General features: G+C 48.7%; 1 protein-coding gene across 12 annotated transcripts in view; it reads left to right on the top strand.

Annotated features, from left to right (window-relative positions):
- syngap1b (synaptic Ras GTPase activating protein 1b) overlaps positions 1-20,316 on the top strand; it is an 80,653-nt gene that overhangs the window by 48,000 nt on the left and 12,337 nt on the right. For 7 of the 12 annotated variants that reach the window (XM_055503309.1, XM_055503308.1, XM_055503312.1 and 4 more), the window contains 16 exons: positions 1,083-1,174; positions 3,763-3,884; positions 7,907-8,060; positions 8,345-8,443; positions 10,223-10,462; positions 10,874-11,209; positions 11,288-11,432; positions 12,188-12,332; positions 12,422-12,658; positions 12,751-12,952; positions 13,041-13,243; positions 13,315-13,516; positions 13,894-14,487; positions 14,562-15,008; positions 15,231-15,404; positions 15,697-15,908. In XM_055503309.1, the coding sequence (XP_055359284.1) occupies positions 1,083-1,174; positions 3,763-3,884; positions 7,907-8,060; positions 8,345-8,443; positions 10,223-10,462; positions 10,874-11,209; positions 11,288-11,432; positions 12,188-12,332; positions 12,422-12,658; positions 12,751-12,952; positions 13,041-13,243; positions 13,315-13,516; positions 13,894-14,487; positions 14,562-15,008; positions 15,231-15,404; positions 15,697-15,908 (3,604 nt within the window). Of the gene's footprint in view, positions 1-1,082; positions 1,175-3,762; positions 3,885-6,716; positions 6,984-7,906; positions 8,061-8,344; positions 8,444-10,222; positions 10,463-10,873; positions 11,210-11,287; positions 11,433-12,187; positions 12,333-12,421; positions 12,659-12,750; positions 12,953-13,040; positions 13,244-13,314; positions 13,517-13,893; positions 14,488-14,561; positions 15,009-15,230; positions 15,405-15,696; positions 15,909-16,752; positions 19,680-20,316 lie in introns of those variants that run through there. The other 5 variants (XM_029129969.3, XM_055503311.1, XM_055503310.1 and 2 more) reach the window with 5 other exon arrangements.

The following is a 20,316-nucleotide window of genomic DNA, read 5'->3' as shown; positions in this document are numbered from 1 at the left end:
GGACACACACACGCACACACTGGACACACACACACTGCACACGCACACAGTGGACACGCACTCACTGGACATGCACACGCACACACTGCACACGCACACAGTGGACATGCACACGCACACACTGGACACGCACACACTGGACATGCACACGCACACACTGAACACGCACACACTTGATACGCACACACTGGACACGCACACACTGGACACACACACGCACACACTGGACACACACACGCACACACTGGACACACACACACTGCACACGCACACAGTGGACACGCACTCACTGGACATGCACACGCACACACTGCACACGCACACAGTGGACATGCACACGCACACACTGGACACGCACACACTGGACATGCACACGCACACACTGGACACGCACACACTTGACACGCACACACTGGACACACACACACTGCACACGCACACAGTGGACACGCACTCACTGGACATGCACACGCACACACTGGACACACACACACTGCACACGCACACAGTGGACACGCACACACTGGACACGCACATACTGGACATGCACACGCACACACTGGACACGCACAAGCACACAGTGGACACGCACACAATGGACACGCACGGGGAGTCTCACTGATGTCTGTGCATACGTTCAAACATCAGGGATGCGACTTAATTTCCAGTGAGTGCTTTGTTTGTTTGCTGCTCACTCCTCCTACTTCAGCACAGACTCTAAGCGTTTGCTTCACCCCCACCCCCTCCACCCCCTCCACCCCGCCAGGGATGAGTTTCTGTGCAGCAGCAGGAGCAGCGCCGGTGCCGGCTGATGGGTGCGACCCTGCGTGGCTTTATTCTGCTCTGCTCACCTTCGACCTCTATCTAGCGTTCGTCTCTTTTACGCCTTCACCCAGACTGTGAATAACACCGCGCTCATGGCTATTTATTCCCACAATGGCCCCGTCTCTCTCTCCCCGCGTCCTCCTGCTCTCCCCGCGTTGAGAGCTGCAGTTTTTAGGTCCTGTCCTCATTTTCATTTGGATGTTTACCTTTTGCTGGTGCCTAACAGTGTCTTGCCTGCTGTTTTTCCCCTGGTCCAGATCACCGAGCTCGGAGGAAGAGCATAGCCACTGGGAAGCAGCCCAGCATGGAGGTCCCTCCCACCGCCCCCCTTCAGCCCTTCCGACAATCCGTGAGTAACCTCCCCTGTTCCCGGCCTCGCTCGCTGCCTCCGTTCCTCTCGCTGTCCCTCCTCCCTCCTCCCGCCCTGGGCCCCTCCCACACGTGTGGCCGCCGGGCCAGCGGCACCCCACCTCACCCCTTCCCCCTCTCCCTGGCTGTCCCCCCTTCCTTCGCCTTGTGCCAGCAGCAGCAGCACCGGCAGCAGCAAAAGGGCCCCAAGAGAGGGACTCGCACGCCCCCTCTGCCCCGTTCGCTGCCCCTCTCCCCCTCCCTGTCCTTCACCCTGCCCCACTCGCCTGCCGCCTTCTCCTCCTCCCCCCCTTTCTCATACTGGGGCGGAGACTGGAGGGCTGCCGGTTCGAGTCCAGTGGCGGGAGGAATGATTATTGCACCACTGCCCCCAGTCGAGGTATGTGACACAAACATGAACGAAGCAGAGACGCTGGCTACATTTACATGCACCACAAATGTTCGTGTAACCAAGTGTTTGATTGACAGCTAGAACAGAAGTCACACCAGTGTGTTCGCATGGTCTCTCTGCCACTGGTTCACATTCATCCCCCAGTAAGAGGAAATCAATTGAAACATATTTGAGTGGCCAAACACCACACAATAATCTGCGCTTTGTTTATTTTAGGTATTTTGTGGCGACGCAGGTTTCATGTGCATTGATTTAATCACGCTGCAGTGCTATTTATAACCACTGTCACCTTAAAGCACAGAAAAAGAAACCTAATGTATACGAACAAGAGCATCTTCCCAGAAGAAAAACACATCCATCAAGCAGACAAGATTAAACAAACAAGACAAACCGAGCAGAAAGAAGATCAGAGATAAAAAGGCAAAACTGAAAAAAACACAACATCAAAAGCCAAAATGAATAATGTTGACGTACTAAAACATGCTTTTTAAAAAGCTTGTTATTCTCGTTATTATTTCATGGTTTGTAACTTTTTCCTTTTATACACTAATAAAATACATAATCCGGTTTTAAGAGTAATAGAGTTTGACGTCACAGGAATAAAAGCCTCATTCTTGCTTTAGTACCATTATTAAAGATCTTGGAAAGCAGCAACATAATGAACAGAGAATAATGTGATGTAAACCGAATGTGACTCACAGTAAATGGACTGACATGCGCTGAGCACCTGCTAGGATTCTTAATGTCACCAGGAGATAAGGCAGGAATAATGTGCTGTCGCCGTTACTTTGCAGCAGCACATGAAACAAACATGGTGTTTATTTTTATTCACGGCATCTCAGTCGTAGTTCATCACATGTGCACATAAAGGCCTTAAAGCAGATTCCTGTTCAGACCAGTGGTCTGTGTTGTTCCATGATTCGCTGCCTCTGTAGATGGAAATAACACAACTCGGCTTCGCTCCCTTTTACAATGCGAAAGCCACAAAATCCTCACATTCTTGATTGAAACCTTTGTGTTTTATGATTATTGGAGGCATTTTCCTACCATTGCATTATTGTGAGATAATTGTTGTTTTCTAGTTGCTAAAAATAAGCGATGATGCAAAGCGCCTGTGCTTTGACCTCTGACCCCAGGGCAGCGCCTTCACCCGGGTCTGGGGAGAATCTTCACTCGCTGCCGATGCTTTAACGCTGAGCGTCACGAGCCGAGACCCCCTTTGAACCCCAAAGGCGACAGGAAGCGAAGTCCAGCAAAATGTACAAAAACGGCCCACCGAGGGTCGTTGAGATTCAGCCTGTCCCCTTTGTATGTGCTGAATAGTTTTGCTTTCTGATCCTGAAGTGTCAGGCGGGGCGGCTAATCAAATCAGATTTAGTCATGGAGGCCATTAGCCGGGAACCAGCAGATGGAGCCAAGTCTTTAGTCATATCCTCAGGACAGGCTTCAAAGCTGCTTGACTCACGCCAGATGACCATGTGTCATCTCCCGTCAGTCGCTCTCCAGCAGAATAACGCTGTAGCTATATAAATAATAGTCCTGAGTGTTCAGGGTGGGGCTGAAAGGACTAAATGCCTAATGCAGCTTCAGAAACATTTGAACCGTTTCTAGCTTTTAGGCCAAACTCGATATTTGTAATTCAAAAATGTAACATGTAAATGTTTTCTGCTGTAAATTCCCAACAGTTCACTTCCTTCTGACGCATCTCATCCGTTGGTACTGAGACGCGTCAAAGCGCCGTTCCGCCGGTTTCCTCTAAACAAACATTTTGTGTGAAGCCTCCTGATTGTTGATGGTTGCGACAGGAAGCCCACGTAGGACCCGGCGCCGCTGAACGGGCCGAGGCGCCGGCTGTGGGCCCGCGTGGCCCACCGGCGCCCACCGCAGGCTCCGTCAGGGCACTGCAGCGCTCTGTGGCATGGGACATGAGTAGGTGTATGGTTCCTGTGGATGATAAATCATAACAGACCTTGTGCTCTCTCCCATCATGCGTCATGTGTTTCATTTGTTCCTGTCTCTGTCTGATTCCACATCCGCCACCAACCTCGCCGCCATTTCCCCCCCGACCACCGATCCTCTCGCCTCTCATCTTTGCCGACTCATGCCGTCTCTGCACGCGCCTCCTCCCTCTCCATCTGTTCGTCCTTGTTGCTGCTCTCCTCCTCCACTCGCTGCAGAGTTTCCTCAGTAGAAGGTTGAAGGGCTCCATCAAGAGGGCTAAAAGTCAGCCCAAACTGGACCGAACCAGCAGTTTCCGCCACATGATCCTCCCCCGCTTCCGCAGTGCCGACCAGGACAGGTCAGTGAGCGCGTCTGGGTTCGTCTGCTGTGTGTTTCTGCCCTCAGTGTGTGCAGGTGCGTTGACTGTACTGTACGAGTCTGTTTCTGCCTGTAACATCTGGACAATCGCACCTCAGTTCAGCTCAGTGCTCGTCCAGATGTGTGAAGCACAGATGAACATGTAGATGCTGTTGATGCTGTTGACTCAGCCGGCAGCGGTGTGCAGCAGTGCATGCTGGGACGGGTCCAGCCTTCGGAGGATCAGCTGAACTGCGGGTTTCAGTCCATCACACGCCGTGGTTATGTGGCCGTCCATCGATCTCTGTCCGTCTTTAAGTTTGTGCCTGTCCTGCAGTTTTCTTTCACCTCTGTTGCTGTTTCCATCTGTCACTCCATGTCCGTCTCTATCGATCTGCCTGTGCCTCTGGTCCGTCTCTGTTTCTGCCCATCGTGGATATAAATTGATGTTTATCTTACTCCTCCGTGTCCCTCTGCGGTGTCATTAACACTGAAATCACTCGCCACCGACTCTGGGACGGTGAAAAGACGTCCTGGCTTTCACCATGGCAACCAGTAGACAGCCATACGGTGGCTGTGCAGACCATAATGAGTCAGTGGGAGAGTGTTTAATTATACCCCCTCTGTATCATGTAGATAATTGGAGAAGCGCTGGCATTCTTTGGTCACAGCAGCACAAGAAGTGCACAAGTTACGTTCGTTCAGTTTGGTTCAGTTTGCTCAGAAAAATACATTTTCTCCTTCATTTTTATCTCCAGGATGAAAATGAAAAATAGATGAAAGAAATAAATGAAGAATGATGTTTAATTCACTCAGCTGTTCACAGCTACATAACAGGAGAAGGTCCAGTGTTGTAGGTTTGTTCTTCCTATTTTCCTACTTGTCTGCTCTGATCACGTCAATCACCTGCAGCTGCTGCTGTAACAGCAGCAAAGGCTCCATTTCTCACACGCTCTGTGTTGGTTGGTTCATTGTGTCCCATTCAATTCCACCTCATGTCTGTCTGATTCTGTAAGTTGAGCAGTGACTTTTAGTTCCTACGTTTTGTTGAACTGTTCTTCGTGCCGAGCGGTGGGTTTGTTCCCTGCTTTTCTTGGTCTATTCCTCATCGGTCTGTTTTCTCCTACATGTGCAATGATTTTTAGTTTTTACTTTTGTGTTTTGAACTGTTTTCTTGCCTTGCAGTGATTTTGTGTTTAGAGTTTCTTTGATATTTTGTTTGTGGTTGTGAGCCTCAATTTTGTACTTTATAATTTTGCTTCTCTCATTAAATTCATGTAGTGGGTTCGAGCCTTTGTTAATCTGCCTCGTCCTTTCGTTTCTCGGCTCCTCGGCCTTTTTGTTAATGAGGTGATGAGTTAAAGAATTGCTCTTTAATTCCTCTAATATTAATGTCCATTTGGTTCATCGCTTCATCCCCAGTGCAGTTTACAGTCAGGAAGTCCAGCCTCCTGTGTGAACAAGGTCACCTTTCTGATGTCGACACAGGAACACACGCACACAGGAGAGCGCTGGAGCTCGTCTTCAGGCGTCTGCCAGGACTCGTTCCCACGTGATCCATTCAGACTGTGAATGTCTATTATTCCTGTTGGGTTTGACGAGACACAGAAAAAGTCAAGAGCCTGCTGAACTCAAGGTTGTTTGCCAAGGCCCCTGTGTCCTATATCCGTTTTTACAGCTCCTGCTTCGCTGTGGATGCGTTCCGTCAGCGAACATCTGCAGCTTTGTTTACGACTTGACGTCTTTTTTTTATTTTTATTTACTGAGGGAGGGCTTGGTGGGAAAATGCCTTTTCCAAGATGGATTGAAATTTGTGGAGCAGTAAAAATGCCTCTGAGCTCCCAAACAGCCTGTGGAACCTGCAAGGATTCATCGTCTTACACATATTTCACATATAATGATGTTTAGCTGCTTGTCCATGCAAATGTAAAGGAGCCCCACCGTTTCCCTGCTTTACACACTAACACTGTTTGCTCTGTCATAAGCCAGAGTTTCAGTGTCCTCAATTAGAACTCCACTATAATGTGGTATGTTTAATGCAGAGCCACCATGAAGACTGTAAAACCTACAGTGGCTTAATGTCCTTAAAAACCAGATACCTGGACGTGATGGGATGTGTGATGCAGATGTCCCTTAAAACATCTGAAAGCATGTCCTGCTCTGTCAAACAGGCCCAGTGTGAAACAGAGGAATCAGCACCAGCCGCTAGAAGCGAATTCCTTGGGTCAGGGATCGCTCGCTGCTCTGTTTGTTTAAATTCCGGTGTTTGTGCATCATCACCGTCGCTGCAGAGAAACAATAGAGGTTTTTATCTGCGTAATGGACCGCCTCTGTTCTGCCAGCGTAGTTTTCTCATCAGTCCTGATGTCTTCAATATCATTTGCAAGGTGTTTTTCGCGAGTCCCGGCGTGGATCTGCTTTAATCGGCCGTCGTCTCTCGTCTGGATCCCTCCGTCCCCTCCGACCTTGTTCCATCCTCCTCTTCCCTCTCTGTTTCTGCTTTAAGCCGTCACCTCTGTTCACGTAGCGACCGCGACTTCCTTGGACAGGGTCTCTCCATCCTCCAGCCCTGCGTGGGTCCCTCTCTCGCTTCCCCTCTGTCACAGCCTCCCATGACCTCTCTCCCTCTCTCTCTCTCTCTCGCTCCCCCTCTCTCTCTCTCTCTCTCTCTCTCTCTCTCCCCCTCTCTCTCTCTCTCCCCCTCCCTCTCCCTCTCTCTCTCTCTCTCTCTCTCTCTCTCTCCCTCTCTCTCTCTCTCTCTCCCTCTCTCTTCTCTCTCTCTCTCTCTCTCTCTCTCTCTCTCTCTCTCTCTCTCTTCTACTCTGTATCCCCTCAATCTGACTCATTCCTTTGGGTCTATTTTTATCTCTCCCTCTCTCTGTCTCTCTCTGTTTTCCCCCCAGTCCCCTGTAATCAGTGCTGTGTTGATGAACGTTATGATTGAACATAGACAAAAGCAGTGTGAGCAGGCAGCGGAGCAGCAGAGAGTTGGGCGCAGCGCGGAGGACGTACGCCGTCTTTTCCACAGCATCCTTCATTTTTACCTCCCGCTCTGCGTCTCGGAGTGGCCTCTCCACACCTGACCGCGCTTCGCTCTCTGGTTAGAACCATTGTGTCATCATGCGTCTGTCTGGGTGACTTGCTCCTGAGCTGGTCTGTAATTTTACATGCTGTGTGTGTGTGTGTGTGTGTGTGTGTGTGTGTGTGTGTGTGTGTGATGGGCTTTAGGAGTCACTGCGTTTGCAAACGTGTGTTACAGTAGGAACATAAAGACTGGGCGTGTGTGGTTCACTCTACAGCTGTCCTCTAAAGGCACAACTGTACCAGTGCCCCTTTGATGGTGTGTAATTGTTGATCATTTACATTTCAGTCAAGGTTACAATAATCGTTACAGAGCAGCAGAGCAGCAGATCAGAGCGGTTCATTGTACCCGGGTTTCTTTCAAGTCCTCTCCCCGTCCTCTTCAGCGTCCATCTAATCATTTTCATTTTACTGGGCTCTTTCTCAGTATTTGCCAGGAAGCAGCAAAAGGCAGCAGGTTCTGTCCGGTTATAACTTATTTGCCTTTGGAACAGTTGAAGTGTGAAGCGTGTGAAGCGTCACCCTCAGGTGATTGACGGGTTGGACCTCTCACCAGCCGTCGTGTAGCGTCTGTCGTGACCTTTAAGGTCCTGGCAGCCTCCTTTCTTGTACGGTTACTCTCAGCTGAATCCTTGTTGTTTCAGACTTCACAGTTACTGAGACCTCTGTGCTTCTGGGGGAACTTTATAACCCTGTCCTAATCCAAACCTCACTGCACATTATTATTATTGCAGAGGTCTACAGAGAGTTCCTTATGTGAATTATGGAACCTTATGTACAAAGGTCTGTGCCTTTGTTAAGGTCCAGTCAGTTTAATTTGCCCGTCGGACTCCCGTCGAGGAGGATGATCGGTAGAAACAGCATTTTTGCAGGTATCTTGAACAGATACTATTAGAATATGAACACACACACCCTCTATTTCTCCTCTGTCTTTCCTCTCAGGACCCGTTTGATGCAGAGCTTCAAAGAGTCCCACTCCCATGAGTCCTTACTGTCCCCCAGCAGCGCTGCCGAGGCGCTGGACCTCACTCTGGATGAGGACGCCATCATCAAACCCGTCCACTCGAGCATCCTGGGACAAGAGTACTGCTTTGAGGTGAGAACCGATCGGCGCCGTGTGCAAAAAGTACCGGGCACAGAACAAAACTGCTGATCCATCCTGAGCAGTCACAGTGATATGAAATGCAAATAGTTTGTACGTAAAAGGGAAAAATAAAGACGCAGCTACACTAAAATAAGCCTCAGTCTTTCCACAACACAGGCCTCAGTCCTTTCAGAGCATGACAGTCAGCACAGGACATTGTTTTTGGCGCTTTAGTGACCGTCTCCATAGTTACTAATGGCTGTGGTTGTTGAATTTACCATTGGCTATAACCTCAGGTGACTACGGCATCAGGAACCAAGTGCTTTGCGTGTCGCTCAGCCGCTGAGAGAGACAAATGGATCGAGAACCTGCAGAGAGCTGTCAAGCCCAACAAGGTGAGGGGAGAGAAAGGGATGCGGTAGAGGAAGAGTAAAGGATGATCCCTCTGTCTGTGTGTCTCTCTCTCTCCTCCCGTCTCCCGTTGTTGTCTGTTTTCAATAAGAGTCCTCCGCTTCATTTCTCTGTGTGAACTCCATCCTTGTGTCTGTGTGTGTCTATGTTGAACAATTTAGCCGCTTCTCCGGGCAAATAGAAAAGCCGCACGCGCTAATGTCGCAGGGACGAAAAGCCAAATAGCAGTTATGAAGAACTGATACGCACAAATCAGGTAATGTGGTGTCAGGAAATAGCTCCTAGCAGCCTCGTGTTTACCAGCGTGACATCTCTGCAAAAACCTGGAAGAAGGTCACCGATGGGTTCAGGTCCCGTCTCAGGCTCCTCGCACAACAACCCATGAACTGATTTGTTCTCGCGTCCCACTCAAAGTTAATTTAAGAGAATTAATGCTGTTCATGATTTCTTTCTTATTAGCCCCTCATAATTAGTCTTGACCCGTTTCATGTTGAATTATCCTTCGCAGGCTAAAAACTCATTTCAGCCAAAGTCCTAATGCCAAAGTGAAACTAAAGTTTACTGTAAACGATAAGAGATGAGTTGAAACTCATCATCACAGATCACGTCTCATATTAATCAGGGGCTCCTTCATTTTAAGGACAGATTTATCTGCAGCAAACTTCCTGCTGTGATAATATTATTTTCAGTTTTGAGCCTTTGAATGCTACACTCCATGTATTTAAAGCTTCTCATTAACAGTAGAAGTAAAAAAACTCTGCACAACAAGCTCTGCAGCTGATTCGACTCATTTAATAGGATGAGATGTATTTTTTCCTAATAATATATAACGTGTTGCCTGGTATCAGGTCTCCTATCGGCGTGAACAGGCAGGTGACTTATGCAGCTTTGATGGCAGCTACAGACTAAAGCGTTATTAATCCAGACTGCGATGAAACGTCAGTCGAGCTGAATGCCTCGTCCAGATGCTGGAGCTGTCGGGGTCCTGGCTGAGTCGTGCAGCTCAGAGGACTCCATGCGGGGGTCCTCTCCAAAATGTCTCCCCCTCCTGCCCCTAAACAACACAGCCATGCGTCTCGGAGCAGATGCGTCCACAGAGATAAGCGTCGCTGCTGAGACGAGGGTTGCCATCGTTTCCCGACTTGATCGAATCCGTCTGAGGTTTGATCGTAGGCTTTTAAAGCCGAGTGAAGACACGCCAACGTTGAGATAAGACACACTAAGATTCAACACGACGGAGGCCGAGGACTCGAGCCCACGCTGGCGGAGCTGCGCTGTTTGTGCTCTCGCAAACTGAGCCACCAGATGCTCAGCGCACTCACAGGTCCGGAGTTAATTATGTCCCGGGTTTGGCTCGGATGTGAGGGAGCATAAAAGGCTAAAAGAGCTGTGGAGGCTCACGCTTTGAGCTGTCTGCACTGGATGAGCACCTACATATACTGTAGTAGCCATGACTCGTCGTCTGTCCCAGGTCTTCGCAGCTCATCGTGATATTCGTTCCTGGGTTCATGTGGATGATCACGTTTTCACTTCACTTCTCTCCATGCGCTGCTGTCCTCTGTCTACATGTCAAAGTCAGTGTGTCACCTCCAATCAGGCGGCAGCTCCACTGTCACCGAGCATCTTTCCTGCTCCCATCTCGTCTGTTCTCCTGCAGAGCGACCACGTTGCCTCAACGCTTCATCCTCCCTCTGCAACGCTTCTAAATCGCTCTGTGTCCCATGCATTTGACCTTATCTGACCCCACTCACGTCTCGACGCAGGACAACAGCCGGAGGGTAGACAATGTGCTCAAGCTGTGGATCATCGAGGCCCGCGAGCTTCCGGCCAAGAAGCGCTACTACTGCGAGCTTTGCCTGGACGACATGCTGTACGCGCGCACCACCAGCAAGCCTCGCACCGACACCGTCTTCTGGGGCGAGCACTTCGAATTCAACAACCTGCCCGCCGTCCGCAACCTACGCCTTCATCTGTACAAGGAGACGGACAAGAAGAGACGCAAGGTGACAGACAATCACACAATTAAAAACCTTCAGTATTGACATGGAAGCAGTTTCTATTGTTTTCAATGAGAACGGCTGAGTCTGGTGCTGGTCTGAGAGAAAGAAAAGTAGGCGATGAGGTAATCTCTGATTCATTGCTACGGATCAACAACCCCATCAACCCCCTGCAGATATTCAGTACTATGACCATTTTGTGGTTTTCTAATGTTTGGCCCTTTGGCTCTGTGCCGTTCAATCATTTCTATTTTAAAGTTTATGCACGATTAGAACTGAAAACAACTCGTTTCCAGCTTAAGTGACTTCAAAGGTCCAATGTTAGCGACGCTGCTCATTAATATTTCACTGCTGAAGCATTAAATGAGCATGTTTAATGTTTGTTCATAAAACCTGGTCTACTTTTATTCCCCGAAGGAAAAGAGCACATACTTAGGACTCGTGAGCATCCCCATCTCCAGCATCACCGGACGCCAGTTTGTGGAGCAGTGGTACCCCGTCATCCAGCCCAGCGTCCTCACGAAGGGGGCCGGGGTCGGAGGGGGGAAGATCATCAACGCATCCCTACGCCTCAAATCCCGCTTCCAGACCATGAACATCCTGCCCATGGAGCTGTACAAGGAGTTTGCGGAGTACGTCACCAACAACTACCGCACCCTGTGTGCCGTCCTGGAGCCCGTGCTGAGTGTGAAGAGCAAAGAGGAGGTGGCCTGTGCGCTGGTGCACATCCTGCAGAGCACAGGGAAAGCCAAGGTGAGGCTGCTTTTCTGACCAGACACCCCAGTCATCGTTGAAGCAGAGGAGTAATTATTGTGTCTTCCTGTTTTCCAGGACTTCCTTTCAGACATGGCGATGTGTGAGGTAGACAGATTCATTGACCGAGAACACCTTATTTTCAGAGAGAACACTCTGGCCACCAAAGCCATAGAAGAGTACCTCAAACTGATTGGACACAAGTACCTCAAGGATGCTATAGGTGCGTCAGGACAACTTTGAGTTATGACTTGTTTATTTCATTTGTCGTCTTGGATTGTTCTAGTCCTGTTGCTCAGCATCATTGTAGAAGAGTAGAAATAACATCTTCCTCTAAAGAAGGCGGAACTCACACATTGGGCTCATTAGCCCAGATTTTTTATAGACTAATTATACAAGAGAAGATATTTTCATCAGGAGATTAAACAGCCGCCAATGGACAGTTACTGCATTAGATATAAAGTCAGTGACAAAAGAACAAAACAAACTAATAACTAAGTTCCAGAAATCCCACATTAGAAACCTAAAGGTAATATATTATAGTTGTTGATTGAACATGAGTATTAGGCCAATTAAAAAGTGTTTTATTAATATACACCCAGGGTTCACTTGTTCAGTCCAAGAAGTAAACATCGTAAGGTTAAAACACAGCACCAAGTGTAACAAAAGTACGGAATATCACATTTTTCATGAGTTGTGGGAGCAGCTGAAGCTAATTTCTCCCCTTGTGCGGTTTTTAGTGGCCAGCCTCTAATTATTTTGGCCGTCCGCACCCCGAGCCATTATTTGCTTTTATTTATTGGAGCGTGCTGGCTAATTAGCCGACCTCCCAGGGTTCCACAGGGTTCTGCGTCCGTGTGGCTCGACTCAGAGCAGCTCGCGTGAAGTTTTCTTCTGCTGTTTATTTGGTTGCTCCTCTGCATTGATCGTTGTGAAAGGTTTCTTCTTGTGCTGTTCCCAATGAAATGTCATGCGTAGGGGAGTTCATTCGGGCCCTGTATGAGTCAGAGGAAAATTGTGAAGTGGATCCCATGAGAACACCGCCCTCCGTGCTCCCAGACCACCAGGCCAATCTCCGAATGTGCTGTGAGCTGGCGCTCTGTAAGATTGTTAACTCCCATTGGTGAGTAGTTAGTAAATCCATGTTGTACTGGTGTTTTGCTTTTTTGGTTGGAACCCTGAATGTTCACGCGCTGTGTGTTGGTTCTACAGTGTTTTCCCTCGAGAGCTAAAGGAAGTCTTTGCCTCCTGGAGAGTCCGCTGTGCTGAGAGGGGCCGAGAAGACATCGCCGACCGCCTCATCAGCGGCTCGCTCTTCCTGCGCTTCCTGTGTCCTGCCATCATGTCCCCGTCACTCTTCAACCTCACCCAGGAGTATCCCGATGAGCAGACCTCACGCACGCTCACCCTCATCGCCAAAGTGGTGCAAAACCTGGCCAACTTCTCCAAGTCAGTTCCGTCCCGTTGAATTGACCAACACAGGGTTCCACGGGGTTCTGCGTCAGTCTAAGTCTTCGCCTCCCTCTCCCTCCCACCAGCAGGTTTGGCAGTAAGGAGGAGTACATGTGCTTCATGAATGAGTTTTTGGAGATGGAGTGGGGCTCCATGCAGCAGTTCCTCTATGAAATCTCCAACCTGGACAGTGTGAGCAACGCGGGCGGCTTTGAAGGGTACATTGACCTGGGCAGAGAGCTGTCCATACTGCACAGCCTCCTCTGGGAGGTCATGGCTCAACTCAGCAAGGTACATCAGCCAGCAGGGATGTTCTGCTCCAAACATTCCGTCCAGATGCACTGGTCTGCACAGTAAAACCTTCTCCTCGCTGCCACAGGATGCCATCATCAAACTGGGCCCTTTGCCCCGTCTCCTGAATGACATCAGCATGGCCTTGCGCAACCCGCACCTGCAGCGACAGCCCAGCCATCAGACCGACCGGGTCCAGGACCGACAGGCAGATAGGCTGCTGTCACGGCCCAGCTTCAACAGAGGCATCTCATCCGAGTTCCAGAACCTCATGATGAGGGATCTCAATAGGTACGTGACGCCTGCGGCAGTAAGAAGACGTGAGCTGTCCATCTGAGGCCTTACTCACTGCTCTTCTCCAGCTCTATAGATATCACTCGCTTGCCTTCCCCCACCTCCACCGGAGGAGTCATGCCATCCCGCTCGCAGATGAGTTTTCAGGACCGCGACCATCCTCATCGGGCGTCCTCCAAAGACATGTTCTACGTATCGCGGCCTCCGCTGGCCCGATCCAGCCCGGCCTACTGCACGAGCAGCTCGGACATCACGGAGCCAGACCCTAAGGTGAGTCTCATCACACTGACTGGGGCCTTCATCATCACATCCACTAGGTCTATCTCTGCCAGCGTGAGGTTAGTATGACATGCATGTTAGTCATACTGAATAGAATCTGCCATCGTGTGATCGAGGCTGTAGTGTATCATGACATCTGCTTTCTTTTCCACTGATTCACCACGCAACTCATCCTAGCGGTATTTCCTGGGAAATACTTTGAGGCATTCCGATATCCCGGCCTCGCGGTAAAAACACCCGCACCACCCTCACCCATATCATCCGTGGCCGTCTAACATATTAAAGTATCAGGGGCACACTAGCCTCTCATAGGCCTGCTAATTTAGGTGCTCAGTGTCAATAAAAGCGTATCTATGATGGACCTCCAGGATTCCCGAATGAACAGCGTGTCTAACCTGCAGTCGGTGGACATGCTCAACTCCTCCCAGGCCTCCATCGCCGGCATGGGCAGCTTCGGAGGGCTGAGCAGCGGAGGCGGTGGCGGCCTGGGGTCGGGCCTGAGCAGCCAGCTGCGGGCCGGTGGGAGGTTGTCAGCTGGCTCTGGCGGCTCCAGCATGTCCGGCGGCCTTCGGCTGAGCCAGCTGAGCCAGATGGGCACCACCACCGACTCGCTATCCCAGCAGCAGCAACAGCAGGCCGCCGCCATGCGCTACCCGCTTTCCTTCCAGAATCCCCTCTTTCATCTGGCGACTGCTGATGGTCCTCAACAGCAACAGCTCCATCACCAGCACAGCCGGGCTCAACCACCGGCACCTCTGCTCCTGGCTCCAGAGCCGGAACCTTCTCACCAGTCCTACATCCCACAGTTCGCCCATGGGGGGTTTTCCCGCAGTGAGGACCTGTCCACCCTCAGGACCAGGGACAGTCACCTGGGCCAACCCAGCATCATCCACTCACACAGCTACAGTGATGACTACAGCAGGGCCGACTATGGACGCAGACAGATGTCCATGCATGTGCAGGTACGTGTCCGTCGCCCATGACATCCCAGAGTCGCCATGATCGATTGACTGATGTGTTTGAATTGTCTTCTAAGGATAACCTGCAACACCAACAACAAATGATGGGAATGGCCTCTCAGACTGGAACATCCCACTCCTCTCTGGCAACCACACCCCCCTCCACCGTCCAGCCTGTGCGCCAGAGTTCCGTTGCTCCGCCGCCCACCCAGCGAGTCAAATCCCAGACCTCCCATCAGCTGTCAGTCAGCGCGGCCGCTGCTCCTGCTGCTCAGGCTAAAACGCGTCCGCAGAGCGGAAATCTCCTCCAGTCGCCAGAGTCCGGCTACGGCGGCAGGCGCCACGGGCCCCGGCAGCTGTCTGTCAAGGACAACACGGCCCCGGGCCTGCCCCACCAGCAGAGCTCTGTAAGGGAGAGCCAGAGTCCGCAGGGAACGGCCAGTCAGAACGCCCAACAGTCGCCACAGCAACAGCCTCAGCAGCAGCAGCAGCAGCATCTGCTCAAACCCACAATGAGCAAACAGGTAACATCTGCATTTGTTCTCTTTACTTTTCTCCTTCAGTCTGTTACTCCATAGGACGTCTAAGTTACTGAGTTGGACATAACGCTTACGGTGTCGGGAGTGAGGGGAAGTCCCACCAGGGCCCATGTCTGTGACACATGTCCAATGAACTTAACCAACTTGGACTTTCAGCCACTTCAGAGCTCACGCTCTCATACGAGGCATATGGACCTGTCTTTTCAGGGCTCCCAGTCTCCATCTACCCTGAACCCCCCAACCCCAGCCAACGAGCGGACAGTGGCCTGGGTGTCCAACATGCCTCATTTGTCGGCCGACATTGAAAGTTCGCGGATTGACCGTGAAGATTTTAAACTGAAGGAGTACTCAAAGAGCATGGATGAGTCTCGCATGGACAGGGTGAGTATCTGTGAGTGTTGTGGTTGAAACAAGAATATCTGTCATTCCTAAAGAGATGTTGCTCAGCTCTGGTTTTAACACCAGTCCTATCAGTCCAGAGGTCTGACTGTAGGAAACAGCACTTGGTACTGACTGTACCTCCAGAGACACACAGTCATTTTCAGTATTTGAAGGTGTTTTCTTAAGGTGGTACTGCAGTTGTGTGATGTTCTACTGCGTTAAAGGCCCACTACAGCTGTAATCACACAGTCACAGCTTGTAAATGTGCCCTTTTCATACATCTCTGACTCAGGTACGAGAATATGAGGAGGAAATCAACTCCCTGAAGGAGCGCCTCGTGATGTCCCACAAAAAGCTGGAGGAGTACGAGCGGAGGCTTCTGACGCAGGAGCAGCAGACCAATAAGATCCTGCTACAGTACCAGAACCGTCTGGAGGACAGCGAGAGGAGGCTCCGGCAGCAGCAAGTGGAGAAAGACTCCCAAATTAAAGGAATAATTAGCAGGTAAATGGAGGCTGTTGTTGGGATGGAGGGCAACATGAGGAAAGTGGTCTCTTTTAACACGGTGGCCACTGTAACTGTTTTTGTTTGTTATGACCACTTTCGTGAATAGACGAGTCCAGATTACGTTCAAACTGGAGGATGCAATGATGAGATTAGTGCACGCTGTAGAACCTGAAAGCTCTGCGGCAGCTAAAGGCTAAAACACACACATAGTTTCCAGTTACCAGAGGATGTTGAAGTTCTTTGCTAAGTACAATGCAGCGCTGGTAGAAGGAGGTGCTAGAGCCATGGGGGCGGAGCTACGGGACAGAAGGCATAACACATGAGAGGAGGCGTATAGAGGAAGGGAGGTGGACTCTGATAGGCCTGCAGACCTGCTCCCGTGGAGGCTGGTGTCCAAAGCTGAGTGACCGAGGACCCTTTGATTGTCCTCTGCACTCGTGCTGTAGCAAATCTGCTGATGTAACGTCAGACGCGGTTTGCTTGTCATTCCGGAGCGTCGTATCTGGATGAGTGTGGAGAACGAGCGGAGTTCCAATACACTGGGTGCTGGATGGTGCAGCTTTTAGCTCTTATTGATAAACCACGCGAGGAAGTAGTTGATGGGACTCGAATGTCGATGGCGTGGCAGTTATGTCCAGGCACGGAAACCAAATGTTTGCTCCATCGCGAGGCGGTTTGTGTACTTTAAGTGTGACTGCACATAGTTTTATTGTGTTTTGAGTTAAAGAGAAAAAGAGCAGAGTACCACATGTTCTTGTTCAGATCTTGTGATAGTCTGTGGTCTGCAACTGAAGGGTGGATGTCTGTGACAGAGAATATTGCCACTTCTAATCCACTCCAGGAAAGAAGACATGGAATGAAGACAGAGACAGTCCTGCTCATCTTTTATGGGAAACGCCTCTAACTCCATAACCGTGTACATAAACCCACCATTGTTCTTGTGCTCTTGCACTCAGTCAGCTGCCACTTTTATGAACGCAGTCCTTGCTCTTACCTGGATGCGGGGGTCGTTTGAGGTGATCCCACTTAGCTTAACGCTCAGCAGACGCTCCCACAGGATTGCACTGTAAAGCACAACAGGAGCGGCTGCGGGCGTTCACTTCAAACGTGTGCACTTTTAGAGCGGCTCAAAGCGTTGCTGTGGACCTTCAGGCGCAGGACCACGGAACCCCACCTTTTACCACTCGCTCTTCCTTCCGCTGCAGCAAGGTGAACCCGCTTTGTAGATGGACTGCTGAGGTTCCTCTGCAGAGGCAGAACGGGGACTGAAACCGCTCTCCTTTTTTACATACATAGAATAAAGTGGTGCAATATGAAGGGGAGGACAAAGTCACAGACAAAACCTGAGTCAGTCGAGTCATTGGTGAAGATTCAAAGAGGAAATATATGGAAACATAAGGAAGCGGAGTTCCTTTATCAGATCCTCTGAGCAAATGCATCAGCATGGAGACATGAGGCGTACACTTGGAACCTGTGTGACCTTTCATCTGACCACACAAGGCGGATTAAGTAGCACATCTGGATGCTTCCGAGTTTTACTCACACTTTACTGAGCCAGACTTTGTCATGAGATTTATTTCAGGACTTGCATTGTCTGGACACATTTTGATTTTGTTCCACACGTGAGCGATGCGGTGCAGAGGATTAAGATGCCAGCTCATAAATCTCACGTGACAAGTGTAACCATAGCCTTATGTCGACTCGTTTTTTCGCATTTCAATTTGACTTGTGTTAAATTTCACACTCAAACACATTAAGGTGATGCAAAACCGAGCTCAGGTTCTACAAAGAGGAGCACGTGCGATCCAGAGGCGGTGGCTCCTGCGTAGACTTGAATCAATCTCTTTAGATGCAGAACTCAAACACTCAGCATTGTGTTTCGAGGTTCAGAGATTTTTTCCAGAGAAGCCTTAATGTTCTGTGCGTAAGATTTCAGAGTAAATCCACCATCTGTCATTAGACCAGACACGCTTCTGTTCCAACCTTCTAATTTAAACCAAAGCTAAATATGGAGTTTTAAGTTAAGCTAAGTCAAATCCACTGAATCCACTTTACCTGTAGCACATGTATCTCCTATATTTTTCTTCTTCATAGTGATCCCTTTGTTGGCTACAGGCGCTCCTATTTTTTAATGCATTTTGTTAATTATAAATATCAAATGAACTATTTATCTTCCCCAAGCTATTTGCTGTAAAGTGAACAACAGCTTTACCTTGGAGAAATGCAGTAGGGGTAAATAAGTCTTTATTTTCCCCATCATAGTAATAATCTATTTTACCTATGATTCATAGCATATTAAAGTATATTATAAAAGAGCCATAACAATAATAATATATTAATATATATAAAAATTCTATTGAAAGTCAGATTCTAACTATTTTAAAGTTGCAATAGTTCACTTTTTAGCAGGAGACGTGCAATAATAACGTGCTGCACACGCAGGACGCTGATGAGGTGTGTTGGATGCATTCTGTGTACATAAAGCTCCTTCCTGCTGAAACGTTTGACACGATCTAAACAGAGAAATGCAGACCTGGAATACTGTCAAGTGCAAAACGTGACAACCATGACGTGACTCTTTGACAACACTATATCAGCAGCGTGTGCTCTTAGGTCCTCACTTTGTTTTTGGCTGAACTGTGGTGTATGTGCATTTGAAATCAATGGATATTATTTATTAATGGAAGCGGCAGACATTTCTTTCATATCTGTATGATTTTTCTGTATATGCTTGGTATACATTTTAACCTGCAGTGCGTCATTGGTGGTGTCCAGTGACATGGTGATCAGAGTAGTTGTTTAAGAAAGTAAAAGAGCACTGTTATTTAACTTATGCAGTTACAGTTTGATTTCAATATTATTTCAACAGAAAACCATATGATAGTTTTCTTTTTCTCATCTACAGAGATATAGATAATATTTTGGTGTAAGTAACTCCGTCCTTCTTTTGTAGCAACAATATATTAATTATTAGGCTGTGTAGATTGTACTACGGCAAAACTTGTTTTGAATCCTGTAATGAACTTATAGTGACGACAAGTCTTGGGGTGTGTGTGTGTGTGTGTGTGTGTGTGTGTGTGTGTGTGTGTGTGTGTGTGTGTGTGTGTGTGTGTGTGTGTGACATGGCTCGTAGCAACAGCCAAGGGTTTCTATTCTGATTTCACGCAGACCTGTGTCAACTAGCTGCAAATAATTCTGAGGTTTGTTCCAAGCAGAGCGGGTGGGATCAGCTGTTTGGACTCTCGGACGCGCCGAGGTAAGTCTTAAATCCTGGAGTTGGACAGTTTTAGGCACTTTTCGGCACAAAGAGAAAATATTTGCAGCCTGAGTTTGATGCAGGTCTGGCGACTTTACGTTCCCTTCACATCCTATTCGACACCTTTTGTCTCCAGCATTTTATCTCTGTAGCAAATATTTGACAGTTTTGACCTCACGGTGGTAGATTCATGCATTGTTCTGACTAAATGTACGACTTGACCTCAGAAGCAACTACTTGAAGAACAACTTGATAGAAAAAGCTCAACTTTTCTTTTCCTTTTGTAACATATCACCCACATAATTCATTGTCTGCCTTTTTGAAGTCATGTCAGAATCTTAATGCTGTATACCCACGTGACATTCCATTGTTATCTGGGACAGTGCTAATATTCCTGTCTGTGCTTATGATTGATTCTTTTCGTTTCCTACTCTCTTCTTTTGTAAAGTAACTCTCAACACTGTACATTGTTTATGGAATAAAACATCCAAACACTTATGTTTGAAACTTCACCTGTGGATTTTCGTTCTTTATTGTCAAACATGTGCCTCTGTGTGTTCTGAATAAAATAATATGAATGTGCTGAAGAAATAACCTTGAGTGACACAACATGATTTGTCTGTAGCTTCATCCCTGCAGCTAAGACTTCTCTTTATTTTCTGGGTTATTTAGTGCATCAATAAAGACAATCACCGTCTTCAGAGTCATTTGATCTAATTTGTTTAACATATATGTGCAAAGTTTCCCATTCGTGCACTTTTGCAGGGGATGCTGTTCCAGCAAACCATGTTAACAAGTTCTAAGCATGTTTGCTCTGCTGCTAGAAAAATGAAAGCCATGAACGCAATGCAGTGAAACCGATCCTGTGAGGAGGATGTTTAATACTCACTAACTTCAGTTCGCCATTTATCAGAACAACAATAGTCTCAGTTTAGCCAGTTGGCTGTGCAGCCGCAAGATAACCCTGAGAAATCTGCTCGAAGGATCCTATCTGGAGCCAGTCCCTCAGACTTGGATATTCACGAGAGCCAGGAAACCTGCACTGTCCGCTGGCTCGCCAAAGAAAACAAAACAAACACGCCGCACTGAGCCCGTCCATATCTGCAGCCTTTGAAATGATTAGTCAAAGGATTTTCCGCCGGCGCCTTG

The sequence above is a fragment of the Betta splendens genome, chromosome 16 (assembly GCF_900634795.4).
Source record: "Betta splendens chromosome 16, fBetSpl5.4, whole genome shotgun sequence".
Classification (NCBI taxonomy): Eukaryota; Metazoa; Chordata; class Actinopteri; order Anabantiformes; family Osphronemidae; genus Betta; species Betta splendens.
Note: the sequence above shows the minus strand (reverse complement) of the source record. Positions and strands in the feature narration are given on the sequence as shown.